This window comes from Trichosurus vulpecula, chromosome 2 (genome assembly GCF_011100635.1).
Source record: "Trichosurus vulpecula isolate mTriVul1 chromosome 2, mTriVul1.pri, whole genome shotgun sequence".
Classification (NCBI taxonomy): Eukaryota; Metazoa; Chordata; class Mammalia; order Diprotodontia; family Phalangeridae; genus Trichosurus; species Trichosurus vulpecula.
The window spans coordinates 49,200,801-49,224,377 of NC_050574.1; the positions used below are offsets into that span (position 1 = coordinate 49,200,801).

Here is a 23,577-nt window from a genome sequence, read left to right on the forward strand (position 1 = left end):
ATTTCTTTTTTCTTCATTTCATTTTTCATTTTTTTTCATTTCTTTTGAAATGAAGATGAAACACACCACTTACCTTTTGACAGAGAGGGGAAGGGAAAAGAAGAAGCAATTCTACAGTGACTACTATGTGCCTGCCACTATGCTAAATGCTTTTTGCAAACATTATCTTATTCCATTGCACTACCAGCTGACTCAGAGACTTGATGAACTTAAACTACAGAGGGAGACATACATTTTCAGGCAAGGCCAATATGAGAATTTGTTTTCCTGGACTGTGCAGTTATGGATTAAGGACCTTATTTTTCCAAGTTTTGTTTTTGTTATTGGGTTTGGTTTTTTAAGTTTGTGCAATTGGGTGGGGGTGTTTAGTGGGAGAGACAGGTTAATAATAAATAAATGCTGTTTGTGTGAGTAATGTTCCCCTCCCCCCAAAAGAGAAAAGAATGGTTATCTCCCCCATTCTTTCTCTCTCTCTCCACCCATTCATCCACCCCTTCGGGAGGAACACTCTTCCACTCAACTCAACAGCGCTATGCTTGTTACTAAGAAAGAAAAAGTTTAAATAAAACCCAAAGTCTCTGCCCTGGTGAAACTTACAGTTCAAAAGAATCAAAGTATCATGTATAGATAGTGAAGAGAATTGCTTGCTGAAGAAAAGTAAGACAAATGTTAATAATCCCTTTGTTTTCTTCATTCAGCCCTTGTAATATGCATGGACCAAAACTGGCATTATGGGAGTCAAAAGTAATTTTCTCACTCAAGTCAAATAAAGTTTTGACTGAAAAGGGGCAGTAGGAGAAAAGGATTTAAAAAGACTTGCTTAAAAAGCATCAACACTTCTCTACAGCTAGCTGTCTGGGGTCTACATCACAAAAGAACTAAATTGTAAACTGGGGCTATACACTAGAAAGTTGGTAGATCCTCTCCCTCTAAGGGGAAAAAGATGCTTTGCAGCTAAAGACCAGCAGATGGCATCAGAGAATAACAACTGCTCAAAATAGATGCCCAGCAGAGAGTTGGATGTACCAACTACATCACCAGAGGGTCATTGGCAGCTCCTTGCATTAGAGGGGTGAATTCCTTTTGCTATTTGTGTTTCCCTTCACGTATGTTCCCCGGCCAAACATAATCCTTACATATATTCTGTTCCCTGCAGTTCCCTGGCTATATATATTCCCTCCCCTTCACTGATGGCAAGTAATCAAAGCAAGAGTGTTCCTCTATGTGTATGATGATGTAGGGTAATTTTTCTTTACATTTATTTTACTATATTGTTAAATTGCACATCTTCACTTTGAATCAATATGTACTCTGCTTGGGCTAGTAAATGAAAACACATCAGTGGGGGCTCGTGAGCTATGCTTTTGAGCAGATACTGACCCACAAAGTGCCTCAAATATGGGATATTTTGGGGGGAAGACCCATATGAGGAGGAACTTGGGTGCTACACATTTATAATATACTATAGTATATTATGATTTTATGATATGATAGATAAGCTTATAGATAAGCTCATGAGAGAATATGCAAACAAAGTGTTACAAGAAGATATCCTTGATGTCTTTAAGTAACTAGATCTTTTTTTCCCCTTTTGCCAATCTGTGACTATGAGGAAGGGGCAGTAACGTGGAAGTGGAAAGTAAGGAGGATAGTGAGTATGGTATAGAATGGATTATGAGTTCATATAATTTAGGACTGGAATCATAATAGCATATTTCTACAATGCTTTTTAAAGCATTTTCCTCATAACAGTCCTCTAAGGTAAGTATTGCAAGTTTTCCTTTCCCCATTTTACAAGTGGAAAAACAGACACCCAAAGAATCAAAGTGACCTAAGATCATGAGGTCGGAGATTCAGAGCTGGAGGGAATCTTAGAGATCATCTGATCTGATTGTCTCATTTTATAGATGAAGAGGAGGCCTAGAGAGAGAAAATGACTTGCCCATAGTTACAAAGGTAGGACTTGGGTAGAGATTCAAACCCAGGAACTCTAACTCTGAAGTCAGGAAAGTCAGGTGAAATCCTATGTGGTTTTTTTTTTTTTGAGGGGGAGTGAAGGGCAGGGTTTAGGGAGAAGCAAAGTTGATCAGGAAGCTCTGGTCAGCTGAATACACTCCAGCCCATTTGATGAAAATACAGAACCTTAGGAAGCAAGTAACAGTATTACCATGCTGACCTCCCTGGCTTCCTTTAAGTCCCAGATAAAATCCCAGTCTTTATTGGAAGTCTTCCCCAATACCTCTTCATTCCAGTGCCTTCCCTTTGTTAATTATTTCCTATTTATCCTGCACATAGCTTGCTCTGCACATATTTGTTTGCATGTTGTCTTCCCCCATTAGATTAGCTCCTTGAGGGCAGGGACTGGGTTGTCGGGTGGTTGTTTTTTTTTGGCTCTTTTTTGTGTCCCCAGTGCTTAGCACAGTGCCTGACACTTAGTAGGTGCTTAATAAATGTTAATTAGTTGATTAGCAGGGACAATGAAATGTTGACAAAATTATGGATTACAAGGGGTATATGACAAGGAAAACAAGGTGTTAAGCTCTTAAGTGAAATGTAAACAAGTGTCAATACTTTGTTAGGCCTTTCAGAGGGTAAAGAAGCTGTTTCATGGAATATGATAGAATCGGGATGGCCCAAGGATCAGCAACACTCTGGTGTGGCCTTTAAAAGCAGGACATACATAGTCTCTAGGGAGTCAGCTGAGGCAGAAGGATAACTCTGAGAAGTGTGAGCTCTGGCAGTTAAGAAAAGAGCTTTCTATGGAAGAAGAGTCCAGCTCTTGGGAGGGAATTGCTCCTCATTCCTCAAGAGAGGAGGTCCCCCATAGCAGAGCCACTCATCCCAATGGAAAAGTCACTCACTCCATAAGAAAAAACCTTGATCCTCAGCCCACTCTATGAAAATATAGAGCTTAAGGAGCAAGTAACAACTGCAGGGAGAGGGGGGAACAGCATTGGGATCCAAACTGTTTCCCGTTGTGGGACAGCGTACCCCAGACATATGGAGGAGAGGTAGTGAATTGAGGCTTATCCCATCCCAGAATCTGTGAGCTAGAAGAGACCTTAGCAGCCACCCCATCCTATCCAAAGTGAAAAGACACCTAACAAACCATCATTCATCCTCAGCTTGGACACCACCACTGATGGGGAGCTCACTCCCTCTTGAGGCAGCCCACTTTATTTTGGGACATAAGAGTTATAACAATTAGGAAGTTTTTCCTGGTATTGAGCATAAATTTGACCTTCTGCAACTTTCCACTGATTTACGCTGAGGCCAAGTAGAACAAATCTAATCCCTTTTCTCTATGACAGCTTTTTAAGTACTTGAAGACAGCTATAACATTCTCATTGAGTCATTTCCTTCTAAGGCTAAACATTGCTAGTTTCTGCAATTCATCCTTATGTAGTATGGACTCAAAGCCCTTCACCATCCCAGTTGTTCTTCATTGGACAAGGTCCAGCTTATCAGTGTCCATCCTAAAACTTGGCACCCAGAAATGAATATAGTATTTCAAATGTCATTGGAACTGTCATAGGAAATCTGAAGACAATCTAGCCCTGCTGAACATTCCAAGGATGCTGAGATTTAGATCTAGGCAAAAGATCTGGATTAGTTTGCACATATATTGTCACCAGGTACATATAATGTGCCATGGGCTTACTCCATTCCTGTTGTTGTGATGTAATGGATAGGATACCAGCCTTGGAATTAGGAAGATTTGGGTTCAAATCCACCTCAGACCTTCACCAGCTGTGTGAACCTAGGCAAGTCATGTAACTTTTCCCATACGGTTCCTTCATCTTTACAATGAAGGTGGTCTCTAAGGGCACTTCCAACTTGAAACTGATGATCGAGGGGGCAAGAGTCATGGCTTTCTGCTGATTTGTACTTGATAGTTTCAGAAGATGGGAAGGTGGCAGAGAAACCAACAATATGTCATTTGATTGGGAGACCAGCTGCAGGAAAGCTACACTTTAGCTATGGCCTTGGTTCCCAAGAGTTCTGAAAGAATAAGCAATGGCACACTGCTTTGATGTGTGGTCAAGAACTCAAATAAGGCATAAATCCCATTACCAAACCTTGCTGTCCCAGGAAAACACAAGCTAGTAGACTAGTAGACCTACCACACAGCAAGTAGTAGAAAGACTAAATGGTTTGCTGGGTTATAGAAGAGCTCCAGAGGATTGGATGTGGCCCCCAAAAGGCGATTCATCATAACCTTTTGTCTTTTATAAGAGTTTTTCAGAATCCTTGACAATATCTTGACAACAATCCTTGACAGAGAGAACATAGGAGAGTCAAGGAATTGAGCCTCTCAGGAGGGGCTTATCCATCAGCTACAGATGGACAGATAATCCCAGATGATGATCTAAAAAATGGAAGACCTGGGTCAAAATGTGAGTAAAGGGAAGGAAGGCTTTGGTATTGTTTTGGGCGGTGATACCAAATCTTCCCTAGTCTAAGGGGGAATCTTAGCCAAGGGGCAAGGACTTGCTTTCAGAGACTATGTCTTTTCTGCCTGATACTCCTTTATTAAGGGAATAAGCACCACTTATAGAGACTACTCTTATTAGCTTAGCTAAAATCCTAAAATCCTTTCCCAATCCCTCCCAATTCTAGAGCCTTCTCTCTGTTATTTATAATTCATCCTGTTTATACCATAGTTGTTTGCATGTTGTCTCCCCCATTAGAATGATCCCTGAGAATGGGGAGTCTTTTGCCTTTCTTTGTATCCGCAGCACTTGGCATGGGTGCCTGGTATGCAGTAGAAGCCTAATGAATACTTGTTGACTTGACTTGCCTAGGACTAGACTGTTCGAGTCCAGAATTGGGACTCTCGGGCTGAGGGGCCTGGGAACGCCGGGTCACATACGGATTAGGAAAAGATTAATACTGAAGACAAGTCATTAGTTCACCACGGAAGTATCCAGATTACTTGGCCAGTAGCCAACTGATCTCTACTACCCTAAGCTATATAGGTCAGGATGTCACTCAGGAAACTCAGCAGTACATGCTGTCAGGGTCAAATTAGGAACTGTTAGGCACACTTTTCATGTAATTCTGTTATGTAATCTGGTATTATATGTTGTGTATCATGTGCTTTGCATGTAATTCTATGTATATATGGGTGTTATAGAATGGACACCTACAGACTGTACACAAATGGCTCCTGCAGTTTGCTTTGTTTACTGGGCTGGAGAATGAAGGAAACATGTACTACTAAGAAAGGACTTGCTCTCTCATAATGATGTAGGTCCAAGATGCATGTGTATACGAAGCTCTGAGAGCAGGGGTTGCTTGCAGGAAGAAGAGCCATGAGGAAGGTGGAAGAAGGACCTTTGGAATGGTGGTAATGTGGGCAAGAAGGAGAGGATGGAGGCACTCTCTGGGTGAGAGTCAAGGAATTCCAGGAGCTATAGCATAGCCTTCTTGAAAAGTGGTTGTGGTGGTGGCAATGTCAGTGGTGGCCAGGAGCTATGATAGAGGCAGCCGCAGACCTCAAATCAAGGGAGGAACAGATCTTCAGAAAACAGGTGATGGGGAGACAGGCTCAAGGTCTATCCCACTCATGTAGCTGGGATCTTTTTAACTGTGATTCTGTGAGCAGATGGTGACTAGGATAGATCCTTGGGGGTAGGGAAGAAACTAAACTATTCCCTTGTTACTCAGGCTCAGGTACAAATCTCCTTTCCTGTCCTTTTCATTCCTCTTAATAAATCTATTCTCTGTTCTTTACTTTGCTATTTTTTTGGAGGCAATTGGATTAAGTGACTTGCCCAGGGTCACACAGCTAGTAACTGTCTGAGGGGAATCAGGTCCTCCTGACTCCTGGGCTGGTGCTACATCCACTGTGCCACCTAGCTGCCCCCTTACCTTGCTATTTTGATAATTACAGGGTAACGAATACTGGTAGAGAACTAGAAATAAGCCAGATTCTAAAGTTCCTAGAGGGATCTCTGGGTGTCCAGGAGGACAAACATTAGTGACTAAAAGTTTTATAATAATGATTATGATTGATAAGCCTCTAAGACTGGACCTGGTCCATATGATTCCAGAAGTTACTTTTCCTGGGTGACATGGGCAACAGGATACAAGAAGCAAAGCCAGAGCTCAGGTCCAAGTTTGGCTCTGAGTCAAATCTTCTTTCTACTCAACCACACTGCTTCTTCCTTACCCCCAGCCAAACCCCAGCTCTCTCCTAAATCCCTCACCTTCCTCTTGCTTCTGTGTGAGAAGATCCTCCTTCCACTCCTTGGAACTGGTGGAAGCAGAGCTCGAGTCACTGTCCTTTCTGTGGATGTGGGAGCTGAGGGGTCGGACTGCAGCCTCCAGCCTTCTTATTGATGAAGCAGTCATAGGCCTATGGGGAGGGAAAGGAAAAGGACTGAAGTTATGGGGAAGGACATCAGGTAGAAAGGAAAAAAGGAAGAAAGAAAAGTCTAGGTTCCTCTCCAGACAGAAACCTCGCCCACCTAATCAAGCTCAGGGCCTTTGGGGCAGTGGGGGTACCAAGAACCCAAGATTCAGGCTCCTAAGTGATCAGAGAGAGATTGGGAGAAAATAGAGATGGGGGACAGAGAAAAAGGAAAAGAGACACCTAGAAGAAGAATGATAGGGAAGATGGAAAGACAGAGATAGGGGAGAGAGATATAACAGGGGGAGAAATAGAGGAGAGGAGAGACAGGAGAGAAAACCAGAGAAAAAGAAGGGGAGGGGGATTTTTTTTAAAAAAGAAGAGAAAGAGAAAAATAGAAGAGAGGAGATAGAAGAGACAAGAGAAGGGGGAAATATTGGAGGACAGAAAAGGAGAGAGAAGAGAGGAGAAAGGAAGAAAGAGGAGGGGAAAGAAAGAGGGAAAAACACAAAGAAGGAGGAGATAGAAAGAGAGACAAAAGAGAAAGGAAAGAAATGGAAAGAAGGAAGGAGAGAAAGAGAGAAAGGAAGAAAAAGGAATTTTGAGACAGAAAGTGAGATGGAAACAGATATAAGGAGGAAGAGACAAAAGAGAGAGATGAAGAAAGATAGAGAAAGAAGACAAAGACAGAGGAAGAAAAAGATAGATAAGGAGAGACAAAGACTGAAACACAAACCTAGGAAATAAGAGACGGAGGCCAGAGGAAAGCAGAGAGGGAGAAAGACAAAGAAAGGGAAGAGAGATAGGGGTAAGGAAAGAGAGAGGAAAGAGAGTGTGTGGCAAAAATAAAAAGAAAGAAAGAAAAGAAAGAGGAGAAACAGAAAATATATGTATATATATATTGCTTAGGGAAAGAGAAGATAAAGGCATCCAGGTAAGAGAGAGGGGGGAGAGCAAAAGAAAGAAAGGAACAGAGAGCTAGAGACACAGCTGTATAGAGTGAGGTTCACGCTGATTGTGCTCAGGATTCTCAAGATCTCCAAGACTTGACTGTCTCATCTGCTCTGGCTCTGGGCTGACTGAGGAAGAAGAACCCCAGCTCCTATGATCATACCAAAGGCAAGTCCTTAAGATGGGGTAGGGGCTGAGCCAAGGCTAGAGGGGAAGGAGGTAGAGCAGGTGTAAGATGCTCCAGACTAGGGCTTCCTACCGAGTCTTGCTGTTTGGCCTCTCCAGATTCCGAAGTATCTCTGTCTTCTTCCAGTTCTCTTCTGGACTGCTTGGGACCAGTTCCGAGGATGAGGTGTGGGCAGAGCTGGATACTAGGTTCAGGGACACAGCTGGCCTCCAGGATGTGGTGCCCCAGGCCTGCTTCTGCCATGTTAGAAAGGATTCTTCCTCTTCCTACAAGAAGGCATTTCACTCCTTTTCTCTGAGGACTCACTGACCTCCAGAGGTCAGAGGGGTATTCCTTGATATTTGTGGCAATTTTATCTTCCTTGAGCTCCTTAACCCCTTGCTCCCCACAAGCCAGGCTCTATTCCTTCTGCCCTTTCCGCTCCTCACCTACCCCCATTCTCCCTGACATTACTCTTCTATGCACCCCAGACCGAGGATTAAGCTGGTGTATCCAGTAGGACAAGTGGATCCTGAGTCAGAAGACCTGGGCTGAAATTCTGGCTCTCTTCATTAGTCTTGCAGCGTTGGGCAAATCACACTTCCACTCTATGGACGCTGGAAAGGAACTAGACTCATGATTTCATCAGTTTAGGGAACTCCTGGATGAGTATGTCAAAGCTGGACAGGCCCCTAGAACACAGGATGTCAGAGCTGGGAGGCCCTTAGAACACAGGATGTCAGAGCTGGGAGGGCCCTTAGAACACAGGATGTCAGAGCTGGGAGGGCCCTTAGAACACAGGATGTCAGAGCTGGGAGGGCCCTTAGAACACAGGATGTCAGAGCTGGGAGGGCCCTTAGAACACAGGATGTCAGAGCTGGGAGGGCCCTTAGAACACAGGATGTCAGAGCTGGGAGGGCCCTTAGAACACAGGATGTCAGAGGTGGGAGGGCCCTTAGAACACAGGATGTCAGAGCTGGGAGGGCCCTTAGAACACAGGATGTCAGAGCTGGGAGGGCCCTTAGAACACAGGATGTCAGAGCTGGGAGGGCCCTTAGAACACAGGATGTCAGAGCTGGGAGGGCCCTTAGAACACAGGATGTCAGAGCTGGGAGGGCCCTTAGAACACAGGATGTCAGAGCTGGGAGGGCCCTTAGAACACAGGATGTCAGAGCTGGGAGGGCCCTTAGAACACAGGATGTCAGAGCTGGGAGGGCCCTTAGAACACAGGATGTCAGAGCTGGGAGGGCCCTTAGAACACAGGATGTCAGAGCTGGGAGGGCCCTTAGAACACAGGATGTCAGAGCTGGGAGGGCCCTTAGAACACAGGATGTCAGAGTTGAGAGGACTCAGATCATGGGATGTCAAAGCTAGGAGGGTCCTTAAAACACAGATTGAAGCTAGAAGGGACTTTGAAACACAATGTTCAGGACTAAAAAGCACCTTAGAACAGAGAATGTTATAGCTCAAAGAGGCGTTAGGATATAGAATGTTGGAGCCAGAAGGGCCTAGAGGGTCCAAAAGATCTGTTCAAGTCACATGGTAAATACCAGAGCTGGGATTCAAACCTAGGTCTCCTGACTCCACATCCAGACCTTTCCCCACCACTGGTCTGGGGTGAGGCTTCAGAGGGAAATACGGCTCTTTTAAAAACCTGGAAATTGGTTCTGCCTCCTCTAGGGTTTAATTTCATTAAGCCTGTAGCTGAGTGAGGTCACACTGACCATTCCTCAGGTGTAAGTGAGCCCAAGATATACGAATGTAAAAAGGCCTGCCCCCACCTCCCAGCTCTCATCCCCTGTTCTTTCCTAAGCAAGCCCTCCAGACCCCATCCCCAGGCTTCCACCCCCAGTGTCCCCTCTACCTTGTATTCTTCGTCAGTCTCTTTCTCCCTGTCTTCCTTCTCTGCTGGGACTATTTACCTGGACGATGAACAGGGGGCACTGCTGGGCTTTGTACCAACTGGACCTTAGGAGCCTCTTCCCTAAGCAAGGAGGGGTCAAAGGGACAATGTCAGCTTGGTCTCTTCCTTCTAAGTTCAGTAGGAGGAGGAAGTTCCAAACCCGAATGTGCCTTGGTGGTAGGCAATCAGTTTGCCACTTCTGGTGGTTACAATTGGAGGCTTGTCAGGGATGCTGTAGGTGGGATTAACATCACAGTGTTTAGAGCTGGAAGAACCTTAGGGATCATCTAACCCAACCCTTCTAAATTTTTATAATTACTTTTACTTATTATTTTATTGCTATCATTCGTTTTTATGTCACGTACATTTCCCATTGTACCCTGTCCTTGCCTCCTCTCCCAGAGTGCTATCTGCTATAACAAAGACTTAAAGAGAGGGGGAAACATTTTAGCAGTACTAGTCCAGAAATCAGAAAAAATCTCACGTTTTATGCTGTGCTCCACACCCACAGACCCTGCTTCTGCAAGAAGGGGGCGGTGCCTTCTCATATTTCTTCTCTGGAAACCCCTCTCAGTTCTCAGAAGGGGACAATGAAAGCCCAGAGAGATCTAGGAATTTAACTAAGGTCACACAGCTATGAAGGAGCAGAATTCGAATTCAAGACTAAGGCCTCCCACTACAGTTATAGTGCTCTTTTATGTGCCCCCGTTCAATTTGGATTTCAGGCTGTGGCTGGGCTAGATGGTATCCTGGGTCCCTCCCAGCTCTAGGATCTAGGATTCTTCCTTTCTCTCATCCTCTCCTGCCTTCTTCCTGAGGGCCTCTTATTAGATAGCATAGTGGACGGGAGGATTGTATTTAAGAAATCCCAGGGGCGCATGGTCACATATACTAGCTGTGTTGCCTTGGGGATGTTACTTCCTGGCTTCGCCACCTTTTCCTCCCCTGTAATCCTTACCATATGTATGGAAAATTCTCTGTAAATGAGAGCTTTTAGACATGAGAATGACCCAGCCCCTCATCTTTGCAGAATCGGGGGGCTGTGGTGGGGAACAATGCATGCATCGTTGTTCTTAGTTGATGTGTTGGTTAGTTTTTTTCTCTTTCATTCTTATGATAAGGCATGACTCCTGGGGAGGGGGTGGAGCAGAGAGGGACAGTCGGGGAATGAAGCTGATATCAAAACAAAAGGCAGCAATAGAATATTTTGAAAAATCCAAGGGAACTGCCGCGGTTGCCCCTTTCAGAGAGACCTAGGTCTTCCTGAGCCAGGTTGGGTGGCTTCTTTTCTGAGCAACCCTACCCCACTGCAGACCTGGGGCCCCTCGAGTGATGCTGGTGGCTGTGAGCTAGGCCCAGAGCTGACAAAGAGGATGGCTGAAGACTCACTCACCCCTCCTCAGGCTGTCTGGATGCTGAGCTGGGCTGAGTGTAGGAGCTGTCCGATGAGGGTCTCTCCATGGGCAGTGGTGTGGATAGCAGAGGGGATCCCTCCTTATCTTCTGATCTCGTCTGGAAGCTTTGATCTGGGGTATCGTCCTCAAACTGCTCAGCAACCTCTGCTTTCCGGGTGGACGTCCAGACGATCTCAGGGCCTCGGACTGCCTGGGAGCTTTGTGTTCCTGGTCGCCCCACATGGTCTGGGCCTGCCAATTCCTTCTCCGTCAATTCACCTTTGTCTTCAGTCTGTTGATCTGGAAAGGGCTGGTCCTCCAGCTCCTTCTATTAATAAGAAAGCCAGGGATCTGTACCTGAGACCCACTCGTTCTCCACCCCCACTACCATCCTGGTCTGGAATCCCATGGTGAATCCACCACCCAACTACCCACTCAGGGCATCTCACCATCTGTCTGCTGTCACTGACTTGTTCCTCCCCACTGGGAACAGCACTCTCCACACTGGACCTGAGGCCTGGAATTTCACGCTTGGTCTTCCAGAACACAGGCCCTGTTCCCTGAGGAAGTTAAGACATTCATTTTTGGAGCTCCCAGCCTAAAGTCCAACTGACCAGGTCTGTGTAAACTAGCTTACAAAGCCAGTTATAACTATGAGATGGCCCTAGACACCAGAACATGCTTCCACTGAACCTCTCACCATCCAGACATCCACCTAGACCATCTCATCATCTACCTGCCACCACTCACCTGCTCCTCCCCACTGGGACCAGCACCTTCCACACCAGACTTTAGAACTGGACTTCCACCTCTTGTCTTCTTGTGTCCAGGCCCCACTCCCTGGGGAAGTTAATCCACATTATCTTTGGAGGTCTCACCCTAGGGCCCAACTCAGTTGATTGGAGATTGAGTGTGTACGACCTAGCCCACTTAGCCCAATATAGCTATTAGATGGTCCTGGACACCAAACCATGCTTCTGCTTAACCTCCCACCTCCCACCACCCACAGAGACCATCCTCCAATCTATCTGACATCACTTACCTGCTCCTCCCCACTGGGACCAGTACTCTCTGCAGCAGACTTGACAGCTGAACCTCCACCTTTAGTCTTCTTATATCCAGGCTTCAGGCCCTGGGAAAGTTAATTTATACATCTTTATAGATCCCACCCTAGGACCCAAGCCAGCTGATTGGAGACTGAGTGTGTGCAACTTAGCCCACTTAGCCCAATATAATCATTGCTGGCCCTGGATACCAGATAATACTTCTACTAAATTTCCCACCATCCAGACATCCACCCAGATCATCTCACCATCTACCTGTCACCAACTCACCTGTTCCCTGCCACTGAGACCAGCACTCTCCACACCAGACTTGACACCTGACCCTCCACCTCTGGTCTTCTTGCATCCCAGCCCCAGGGCCTGGGGAAGTTAATTCACACATCTTTATAGATCCCACCCAACGACCCAAACCAGATGACTGGAGGTTGAGTGTGTGATAACCTAGCCTGCTTAGCCCAACAAGACCACTGGCTGGCCTAGAACACTAAAACTCTCACTAAACTTCCCCCCAACCAAATATCCATCCAGTCATCCCACCATCTACCTGCCACCAACTCACCTGCTCCTCTCCACTGGGACCAGCACTCTCCACACCAGATTTGACAGCTAAACCTCCACTTCTGGTCTTCTTGTATCCAGGGCCTGGTCCCTGGGGATGTTAATCCATACATCTTGAGAGGTTCCCACCCTAGGGCCCAGCCCAGTTGATTAGAGACTGAGCATGGGCACCCTAACCCACTTAGCCCAATATTAACTATTGGCTGTCCTGGACACCAGACCATGTTTCCACTAAACCTCTCACCATCTACCCAGACTTTCTCACTATCTACCTGTCACCAACTCACCTGCTCTTCCTCACTGGGGCCAGCTCTCTCCACAGCAGACTTGACAGCTGAACCTCCACCTCTGGTCTTCTTTAACCTATGCCCCAGTCCCTGGGGAAGTTAATCCGTACATCTTTGGAGGTCCCACCCTAGGGCTCAGCCCAGTTGACTGGAGACTGAGTTGAATGTGTGCACCCTAGCCCACTTAGCCCAATATAACCATTGGCTGGTCCTGGACACCAGACCATGCTTCTACTGAACTTCCCACCACTCACCTGAGACCATCTGAACATCTACCTGTCACCACTCACCTGTTCTTCCCCATTGGGACCAGTGTTCTCCACACCAGACTTCAGACTTGTACCCCAACACTTGGTCTTCTGGTATCCAGGCCCCAGTCCCCGGGGAAGTTAATCCATCTTTGGAGCTCCCACCCTAGGACCCAACCCAATTGATTGGAGACTGAGTGGGTGCAATCTAGGCCACTTAGCCCAATATGACCATTGGCTGGCCTTGGATACCAGACTATGCTTCTACTGAATCTCCCACCACTCACCTGAGACCATCTGAACATCTACCTGTCACCACTCACCTGTTCTTCCCCATTGGGACCAGTGTTCTCCACACCAGACTTCAGACTTGTACCCCAACACTTGGTCTTCTTGTATCCAGGCCCCAGTCCCTGAGGAAGTTAATCCATCTTTGGAGCTCCCACCCTAGGACCCAACCCAATTGATTGGAGACTGAGTTGGCGCAATTTAGGCCACTTAGCCCAATATGACCATTGACTGGCCTTGGACACCAGACCATGCTTCTGCTAAATCTCTTACTTCCTAACACCCACCCACACCATCTCACCATCTGCCTGTCACCACTGACCTGCTCTTCCCCAGCACTCTCCACACCAGACTTGACACCTGAACTTCCACCTCTGGTCTTCTTGTATCCAGGCCCCAGTCCCTGGAGAAATTAATTCATATATCTTTAGAGCTCCCACCCTAAGGCCCAACCCAGTTGATTGAAGGCTGAGTGTGTGTACCCGAGCCCGCTTAGCCAAATAGAACCATTGGCTGGCCCTGGACACCACACCAGGCTTCTATTTAACCTCCCACCTCCCACCACCCACCCAGACCATCTCACCATCACCACTGACCTGCTCTTCCCCAGCACTCTCCACACCAGACTTGACACCTGAACCTCCACCTTTGGTCTTCTTAAATCCACGCCCCAGTCCCTGGGGAAATTAACCCATACATCTTTGGAAGTTCCACCCTAGGGCCCAGTCCAGTTGATTGGAGACTTAGTGTATGCACCCTAGCCTATTTAGCCCAATATAACCATTGCCTGGCCCTGGACACCAGACCAAGTTTCTACTAAACCTCCCACCATCCAGACATCCCCCCAGATTATCCCACCTATCATCAACTCACCTGCTCTTCGCCACTGGGACCAGTGCTCCCCACACCAGACTTGAGACCTGGACCTCCACCTCTGGACTTCTTGAATCCATGCCCTGGTCCCTGGGGAAGTTGAAACACACATCTTTGGAGCTTTTGCCTTAAGACAGTTGATTATAGACTGAGTAGGTGCAGCTTAGGTCACTTAGTCCAATATAACCATTGGCTCTCCCTAGACACCAGACCATGCTTCCACCTAACAACCCATCATCCAGCCATGCAGCCTAAAAAAAAAATCCCTGAGCTCCAAGTGTCCACAATCAAGAACTGTCCTCTGAGCCTAGAGGCCCTCCTATTCCCTGCTCCTATCAGCTGAGGGTAGTGAGCATTGGAGGTTTAGGGTGTTCCATTTGGAAAGAGAAACAAAATGAGAATGCGGTGGATTTCTTCATCACCTGAGGCCCCTGTGAACTATCATTACCATTGGCCTTCACCCCTGCCCCACCCCTATGGCATTCAGCCCTACCTGTATGATACCATCTGTAGAAGTTTCTACTTCCTACTACCAGATCCTGGAAACGCTGTCATTCTGACCTGCCTACTGTGAGGTAAAAACCCTGCTTCCCTGCTCACTCTCCCTGCATTCTCATCTCTATCCAGTGTAGCCGTCCTCTTCCCAGTCATAAAATCAGAGGATCCCAGGTCTAGAGAGGGGAGGTACCCGATTCCAACACCCTCATCTTACATCTGACGGAAATGAGGCCCAGGGGGATTAAATGATTTAACTGAGGTGTCCCAGGTAGAAAGTATCTGAGGTGGGGTTTGAACTCAGACTGTCTGACTTCAGAGTCAATGATCTTTCCACTCTATGGCCTCTGTTCTTTCTTTCTATGGTTTTTGTTCTTCTTTTTCCTTCTTTCCTTCTTTATCTCTATTGTGAAGGAACTCTCCTTCATCCTGCATCTCTTCTCACATTCCTGGAGACACTCTCAGAAACCTGGCTTTCTATTGACAACACTGTATCCCTGGCTACCCTCTCATGCCCCCATTGTCCAGGCACACACGGGATCACTTCCTGACCAGTGTTCATCAATGTTTCCTCTTTTGAATTGTACTCCATCTATTTATGTCCTCTGGTTTCAATTCTTATTGATGTTTTCTACCAGAATTCTGGTCACTTTCCTTCTTTCTTTGATGCTTTATGTACTTTTGTATCAACTCTTGCCCTCATCCTTGTCAATTTTAAGATTCATGTGGATGACCCTTCAAGTGCAATGGCTTCCCTGGTCATTGGACTCTGACTCCTGTGTTCTTGCACAGTCACAGAATCACTGAATTTGAGAGTTGGAAGGCAGCTCCATGGCCATCCTGGTCCAACCCACACCTGAAATGAATCCCCAATGTACCATACACAACTAGTGGTCATTCAGCCTCTACAGACAGCTCTGCTAGGAAGTTTTTTCTGATGTCAATCTCAAATTTGCTTCTTGGCGATCCCAGCCCACTGCTCCTGGTTTTGTCTTTTGAGCCAAATAGAACAAATTCAGTTCCTTCCCCTTGTAATAGCCCTTCAAATACTTGAATGCAGCTATTATGTCCCTGTAAGACTTCTCTCCTCTGGCTAAACAGTTCCTGCTCCTTTGGCTAGTTGGCATAGTGGGTAGAAAGTTGGACTTGGAGCTAGGAAAACATGGATTCAAATCCAGTTACCTTCTGTGTGATCTTGGGCAAGTCATTTAACCTTTCTTAGACTCATTTCTCTCATCTGTACAATGGAGATTATAATGGCACCTACCTCACAGAGTTTTTTGAGGATGCCCTATGGAAACTCCAGCTTAAGAAAGTCCTCAAATATGGTGCCCCTCTCCCACCCCAGGGCAATTCCCTAAGACTGTAAGTTGGAGAGGAATTTGTTCATCTGCACTGATAGAGGGAATTTGCTTATGTACACCACAGAGGGTTGAGAAGAAAGTGAGAAGAGGAAATAGAGACACTGGGCATACATAGATGACTTTTTTAGGGAGTCTAACTGAGAAGGGGAGGGGAGACATAGGATGACAACCATGCTAAGATTTAGTGAGTTTTCTAAGGAAGACTTCAGAGTGTCTGTAGGCAAAAAGGAAGGAAGCAGTAGACAGGGAGAAATGGATAATTAGAGAGCAGAAGGAATTGGTGGTGAAGAAATTGATAGATTAATAAGGCTTTATTGGTAATTATTACTTATTAGTGGATAATTAAAATATACATATATCTTAGTACGAATAAATGGTCACAGCATTAAGCTAAATACTTTCATGCATTTTTAAAGGTTAAGTTTCCAGTTTTGGCCACTGGAAGATAAATGTCTCTCTCCAGGAGCAGCCGCCTCTATAACTATAAGTTCCTCATTTCAATAAACTACATGAGTCTGGAGTAGCAACCTCCTAAGAGACCACTAAAAAATTCACAGATTGATAGACATGTGCTCTAACCCAATAAAATATCAAATCCAGTAGTTACCCCCACCCTATAAACAGCCCCGTTATGCCTCCAACATGCTCGGCAACCTAACATCGCAAAGCGACCTACCTCCCTGTTTTTGTCATGCTCTCCTATTCTTGTACATCCTATGGATAATCATTAATGTCATGAATATGCATTAATCTTATGAATATAGTTTTTCTTTCTCTGTAGATCACCCATTTGTCACTGAGAGATGAGATGACCTGATTTACTGGCAACCCGCCAACTTTGCTATTAAATCATTGTGCTTGGAAGCTTTGTGCTTCAGACTTTTCCTTTTTAGATAATAAAATCACCCGTGGGGAATGTGCTGGAGGGGATGGGATCAGGAGTATTTGCACTTAGAGGGATAGAAAAAGTCATGAAAAAGAGCAGCTTCTTCATTGGAGATTGGAGTAAAGGACAAGACAGTAGGGAATGATGTCAGAGAGGTATGAGATAGCACAAAGGGGTGAAGTGAGAACTCTCAGCCATCCTGGTGAGATGCTCATCACCTTTCAGCTAGGACAGACCTCCAAGTACCTTAGAGAACTCGACTAGTAGACTCTACTGGAACCAGCACATCACAAGCTAAATTTTCACCTACATTCACCTCAATGGAGCACTGACTCACTCAGACCATAAAAACTTGGTTTTAGTAGATGTAGCCATGCCAAATACTTGTAATTTCCAAGCCTCGTGGAACAAAAAGTGAGAGAACAAAACTCCATGGAATATGAAACATGAAAGAATCACTTCAGGCTAGCAAGTTGTCCTAGGACCATTTCTATCTCAAACCTCATCAAAAAAGATGAGATAACAATAATAAGCTTCACTATAATAGTCTTGATAATGACATGTGTATCACATTCTAAGGTCTGTAATTCACTTTAGAGATGTTATCTCATTTAAGCTTCTCAACAACCCTGTGAGTTAAGTACTGCAAGTATTAGAAAGCCCATTTTACGGACATGGAAACTAAGGCTTAGACTTGCCCACAGTCACACAACCAGTAATTATTGGAGGTAGGATTCAAACTCAGGTCTTCTTGGCTTTGTGGATGGATGGATGAATTTTTGACACAATGATGACTGTTATAGAGGGCTTACATTCAAGGGGAGTTTATATATGAGTCAACAGTGTATTATGGCACCCAAAAGAAATGTAACTCCTTAAAGTGCATAATAGAAATCTAACATATAGCACCAAAGAAATGATAGCCTAGATTCCTCTCTTTGGGTCAGATACCTGAAGAATGTGTTCACTTCTGGGTGTCATGTTTTGGAAAGAACATTGACAATCTAGAAAATGTCTAGAAGAGTACTACTGGGATAGTGAGGGATCTGAAAACCAGCTCACCCAAGGAAGGAAGGGAATAAGCATCAATAAAACACCTACTATGTGTTATTCACTGTGCTAAGCACTTAACTAATATTATTTCACTTGATACTCACAACAGCCTTGTGCAGTAGATGCTATTATGATCCTCATTTTATATTTGAAGACACTGAGGCAGGCAAAGGTTAAGAGACTTTGCCTAGGGTGACACAACTAGTAAACAGAACTAGTAAGCCTGGAGAAGAGAATACTCAGAGGAGGGACTGAGTGAAAGCTGTCTTCAAGCATTGGAAGGATTGTCAGAAAGAAGAGGGAGAAGATTTAACTCTTCATAGCCCCAGAAGACAAATCTAAATGCAGTGGGTGCATGTCATAGTAAGTTGATCAACTTTGGCTTAATATAAAGGAAGTCTTCCTAAAAGGTGGGTTGTCCTGATTCACACACACACACACACACACACACACACACACACACACACACACACTCCTCAAGCTCCCCATAAAGCTCTAGAATTACCTGCAGGTTCCCTGAAGCTGACAGGTCTGGGCTGGGCAAACTCACTTGGTTCTCGTGGCATCCTTTTGCTGACTTCTCCAAATGAAGTTGGGCTTTAACCTCGCACCCCTGAACGCTCATAGTAGTTGATGCTGATGCTGATGTTGAAATGTAGTCGGTCCTGACCTTTTCTGATCGGAAACAGTCTTTCCTAGAGGAGAGAGTCACCTGTGTGTTGCCATCTGCAACCTATTCTCCATGCCACCCGATGCTCCCCAGGGACTGTCAGTTCTGAATCCTCTGGCTCAATCCTCTGTCTCTCCAGAACGTGGAGGCAGGATTAGAGTGATTTCTCATGATGAGAACCTGAAGGTGGGAGAGACTCCGATTGCAGTGCCCCTCTCTTCCATCTCTCCCTGCTGACTTTCCACCCAACTCTCAAAGCCCAGCTCAGATCTCTCTACTCTAGTCTTTCCAATCTCCCACCTCAGAATAATTATTTCTTCCTCTTCTGCCATTATAGTATTCTGATTTGTGTTTTATTTATCTGTGTACATGTATCATCTCCTCTATTAGATTCCACTAAATTCCATTAAGGCAGGAATCCTGTCTTATCTCAATGTCTTACCTAGTCTCCTACTAGCATAGTGTTTTGACAAATAGAAGGTATCCAACAAACAGTTGCTATGTAAATGTGAACTGTTATTAGAACATAGAATGTTAGAGATGGAAGGGACCTTAGAATAGGGGATGTCTGAGTTGGAGCACAGAATGTCAGAGTTGGGAAGGACTTCAGAACAGAAAATATTGGAACTAGGGGGTGAACCTAAGAGCATAGAACATCAGAGCAAGGAGGGCCTTTGGAACATAAAATGTCAGAGAGGGAGATACCTCAGAACACAGGATGTCAGAGTTGGGAGTGGCCTTAGAATATAAAATGTCAAAGCAGGGAGGGGCCTTAGAATACAGGATGTCAGACTGAGAGGTGGTTGAGATGAGTCTGACCCTCCTCATTTTACAGATTAGGGCCATTAAGGGCCAATAGCTTTCCCAAGATCAACAGCCAGCTAGTCTCTATTCCTTGCTCACTGGAAGAACCCATCCCGAACCTGTTTTTCCTGAAGCATAGCCAAAAAAGGCTGAGTAAGACACATAAAACTACATGGTGTGAAGGCCTTAGGCTGAGGGCATGTTCTACCTGGCCCACAAAGCAAGTGACTTTAAGGGCCCTTGAACCTGGGCTTAGTCCCAGGTCAATTTCAAGGAAGTATTGATAATTTCCAATTCAACCAATGCTTATTAAGTGACCGCTATGTGCTTCAAATGTACTAAAGCACTGATTGTCTCCAGGGGCTGGTCTGCACATAGTTTCTACAACTGGACACTTTTTCCTTCCTGAATGCAGTCTTTCCTAGCATTGAAATTAGTTGTTACCTATTATACTACTGTGCCTTTCACGGCATACATATACACAATATATACCTGCAATCCTACCCCAAGAAATTCTGCACACAGGCATATACAAAGTATACCCAAACAAAACACAGATACAACACATGTGTACATCATATATACAACACATACTGAGACATGTATATAGTTACCCCTTCCACATTGTGGGGGTTAGGGGCACAGTGCCCCTATGATCTGGAAAATCTGTGTAAAATTTTTTGGCCCTCCCTTTGTTCCAGAGAAGTCTGAATTATTATGGTATTAAAAGATGAAATATGTTAATATTATCCAATACTATACATATATTTTATACATTTCTGAATTTCTAAACTTTTTCTGTGTTGTCTGCTGGCCTTTGTGTGTCGTCTGTGGCTTCTGCCATTTATTTTCTTGCGCCGATCCACAATATATTGAAACCAAGATGGAGAAAGATGTGATATGAAAGGGGTAACTGTACATATAACACACACCTTCACACACTCATACTTATCCTCCCAAACATATTCACACATACGGTCACATTAACATATAAACTTTTCTGTCCCTCCTCCCCAGGGGAGAGGACATTCCAGTCACCCTTGGGAAGAGAAGGTTGGGCCCTGGAGGTGAAGTTTCCTTGAAGACAGTCCTCTCAAGCTCACCCGGCCCCAGTTCCAGAGCGGGGCCTCCTTCGCTTAGCCCTGTCATTCAAAGGCCCTTTCTCTGCTGCTTCTTCCCGTCCTAGGGTCTGTTCTGACCCGCCAGGAGCCAATGTAGTCAGCCTTGCTCTTGCTCCTCCTGCTCCTGCCTCCTGCTCCCTGGCTTGGAAGAGCTCCAAGTGTTTCCCGGTCTGAGGCTTCACCCCAGCTTGTTCCCTGGTGGTACCACTGCCTCCGATGGAATCCAGCCATGGATACCGCCCCTGGAGGAGAGACATCCCCACCCTCGAAACATATTGGCCTCCATTCCTGGTCCATTGAGGCGAAACCGACTAGTCACCACCCACATAGAGCCTCCCAGTCCAAGGGCCAGTGGAGACCCCTTCTGATGCTGGGATGGGGGGAAGGAGGCAAGCAGAGGCAGGGTTGAGAAGGGCAGGGCAGGACAAGGCAGAGAGGCCCAAAGTGGAGTTAGTAGAGGTGTTGGATGGGGTGGGGGGAGGGCTCTGAGGCCCATAGCAAGTAGAGTACCTTCAGATTAGCTCTGTCTTGTTCTGAGATGAGGCTGAGAATGTGTAGCACCATCTGAGGAGAGAAGGAGCTAGAGCTCAGGAGAGGCCAAGAGAGAGGGAAAGGGAGGGGAGGGAGGGATAAGAGAGGTTTTCCCAGGGGTAGACAAGCAGATGAGGGTTAGCTTTGCCCTACTCCTAGACTTTTTGTGAACAGAGCCAACTTTTATTATATGTTACATAGGGGAGTATGTAGTGGTAAGGGCACTAAATGGAGAGTCAGAAGACCTGAGTTCAAATCCCAGCTCTGTCATTGACTACTTGTGTGAGCCTGGGCAAATGGCTCAATTTCCTCATCTGTAAGGATGTGCAGGGGCATTGAAGACAATGTCTTTACCCTTTGATAATGACCCTGAAATCTCATCCATCTGGGTCCTCCCTCCAACAGTGGAGGCTTGCTCATCCCAGGTGACTCTTGCTTCACTCCATGGCCTCTCAAACACCCTAAGCATGCCCTCGGCTGCCACGTCTTCCCCTTCTTCTCACTGGATCTGACCCTGATACCTGAGATTTCACTACTAAAGCCTAATGCATTGGGGCTAAGGCAGTATTCCTTGACCTATAGACTGAAATTTTCCCTGGGTCAAGAATGGTAAGATAATATTAGTCATTAACAATTGAGTGTAAAATTAAGTGAAATTCCTTATCTTCAATGCCAGACTCCATAGGGAGAGTAGAGAGATGGGATCAAAGATTGGAGAGGGACCTTGAGTCAACGTTGGTATGGAGAATGAAGTGAGGGTAGACTAGGACGAAAGGTGGAGGCCAGACCAGCTTCATAGTTTAACCTTAGTGGGCCCTGTGGATGACGCCTTCCCCAAACTCAAAAAGTTCAAGGACACAGGGAGTGAGCTTGAGAACTAATGGAGCGAGTGAGCACGGGCACGGGTATGGACCAATCCCAGATGCTTCCTGAGTTAGATGCCCATGCTGCCTTACCTGACTGACTCCTGGAGTGAATTTTGGAACTCTCTCTCTGCTGTAGTTGACATTCCTCCTGCTTGTTGCTACTGGGGGCTCTGGAACACCATCTAGCTCTGCCAGCTGTTGTCCCTGAGTTGAGATAGGGGTCTGAGAAGGCACCAGCCGCTGCACCTGGACTCCCTTGGAAACAGTCCCAAAAAGTGTTGTCCATTCCATAACCTCAATATCCTCTGGAGAGACCCATCTGGATCCTGAAGAATTGTCCTGCTCTATGATGGCTGGGATTTCTGGAAGTCCAGGCTAGGGGTAGTCCTAGAATTATAGAATCTAAGAATGTGGGAGAGTTGGAAAGGGGCCTTAGAAAATAGAATAAGGGGGCAATTAGGGAGTACAGTGGACCGAGCACTGGCCCTGGAGTCAAGAGGATCTGAGTTCAAATCCAGCCTCAGACACTTACTAGATATGTGACCCTAGGCAAATCACTTAACCCTGGTTGCCTCGAAAAGAAAAGAAAATAGAATCTGTATGGTTACAGTGAGACCTGAGTTTGGAGTGAAAGCTAGGGGTCAAATCCTGGGTCTACTACTTCCTACCTGTGTGCCTTTGTCACGTGAACTCTCTGGGCTTCAGTTTCCCTGGCTGTAAAATGAGGGGGTTGGACCAGATGACCTTCCATATTTAAGCTGATGAGCATGTGGATTAAAGTAGGTGTGCTATGTGGGGAATGTGTGTTTAGAGGCTCATTCATTCATGTGTGTACATGTTTAGGGATGCACGTACAGGTGGCTATTGGGTGTACGTGGGTATGTTACAAGGATGTGTGCCTGCATATTTTGATCATATGTATCCTAGAATATCGAATGTTAGAAGTAGAATGGAGGGGATCTACTCCAACCCTCTTATTTTCTAGGTAGGGAAACTGAAACCTAGGGAGGCAAAGTGACTTGCTTAAGGTCACCTGGTGACTCAGTGACCCAGCCAGGACTTGGCCACACAACACTCACTCTCTCACTTACACTGAAGTAGCCTTAGAGCCATTATCCTTAGGGCAGTGGACTTGGGGCCCACGTGTAGTCCTCTCTGCCCTAGAGCCCTCCATTTCCCCCTTGGACTCATTAACCATCCACTCTCTGCTTCCTCCCCACATCCCTGATGGGTGTCCCAAAGGACCCCTGAGCTCTTACTTCACACCAGGCCAGCCGGGCCCTCAAGTGTTTCCCTCTTCCCCTGGTGGTCCTCCCTTCTCCCATTTGGGCTCGAGAAGGTTCTCCTATCTCCTTCCCCCCCATAGGCTTCTCTTGGCTTACTCTTCCAATTGTTGTCTCTTCCTCAGAACTTTTCGACGCTGACATTCCAGGGGCTGAATTTTAAAGGGACAGGCTGAATCAGTTGGTCCTCTGGAGCAGATGATGAAGAGATGGTAACTAGGCTGTAATAGGGGCTTTTCAAACCTGGTAGGTCCTGCTAGTCATTACATATTACAACAAGGGTATGAAGGAAAGCTGTTAAGGAAAAAAGAAATCCAAGTATTCTTCAAAAAAAAACTATTCTGAATCTATCAATGCCATATTATATTTAATCAGGTGAGAGCTGAGTTCCAGGTAGACGTTAAAGGTTGATGAACA

At 45.8% G+C, this 23,577-nt stretch overlaps 1 protein-coding gene across 9 annotated transcripts in view; it reads right to left on the minus strand.

Annotated features, from left to right (window-relative positions):
* The window catches only part of LOC118839407 (collagen alpha-1(VII) chain-like), a 32,473-nt gene extending 9,190 nt beyond the window's left edge, over positions 1-23,283 (minus strand). Inside the window, exons 1-19 of one of the 9 annotated variants that reach the window (XM_036746868.1) lie at positions 23,137-23,261; positions 21,968-22,264; positions 20,991-21,044; positions 20,463-20,722; positions 18,436-18,580; positions 14,088-14,177; positions 13,811-13,891; positions 13,537-13,617; positions 13,250-13,339; positions 12,679-12,768; positions 12,393-12,482; positions 12,104-12,193; positions 11,812-11,901; positions 11,520-11,609; positions 11,219-11,329; positions 10,769-11,097; positions 9,337-9,456; positions 7,566-7,759; positions 6,213-6,361 (exon numbers count right to left, since the gene is read on the minus strand). In XM_036746868.1, the coding sequence (XP_036602763.1) occupies positions 9,387-9,456; positions 10,769-11,097; positions 11,219-11,329; positions 11,520-11,609; positions 11,812-11,901; positions 12,104-12,193; positions 12,393-12,482; positions 12,679-12,768; positions 13,250-13,339; positions 13,537-13,617; positions 13,811-13,891; positions 14,088-14,177; positions 18,436-18,580; positions 20,463-20,722; positions 20,991-21,044; positions 21,968-22,168 (1,962 nt within the window). In that variant the 5' untranslated portion in view covers positions 22,169-22,264; positions 23,137-23,261 and the 3' untranslated portion in view covers positions 6,213-6,361; positions 7,566-7,759; positions 9,337-9,386. Of the gene's footprint in view, positions 1-6,212; positions 6,362-7,565; positions 7,760-9,336; positions 9,457-10,768; positions 11,098-11,218; positions 11,330-11,519; positions 11,610-11,811; positions 11,902-12,103; positions 12,194-12,392; positions 12,483-12,678; positions 12,769-13,249; positions 13,340-13,536; positions 13,618-13,810; positions 13,892-14,087; positions 14,178-18,390; positions 18,581-20,462; positions 20,723-20,990; positions 21,045-21,967; positions 22,280-23,136 lie in introns of all 9 variants that reach the window. The other 8 variants (XM_036746865.1, XM_036746864.1, XM_036746866.1 and 5 more) reach the window with 8 other exon arrangements.
* Positions 23,284-23,577: the final 294 nt, after the last annotated feature.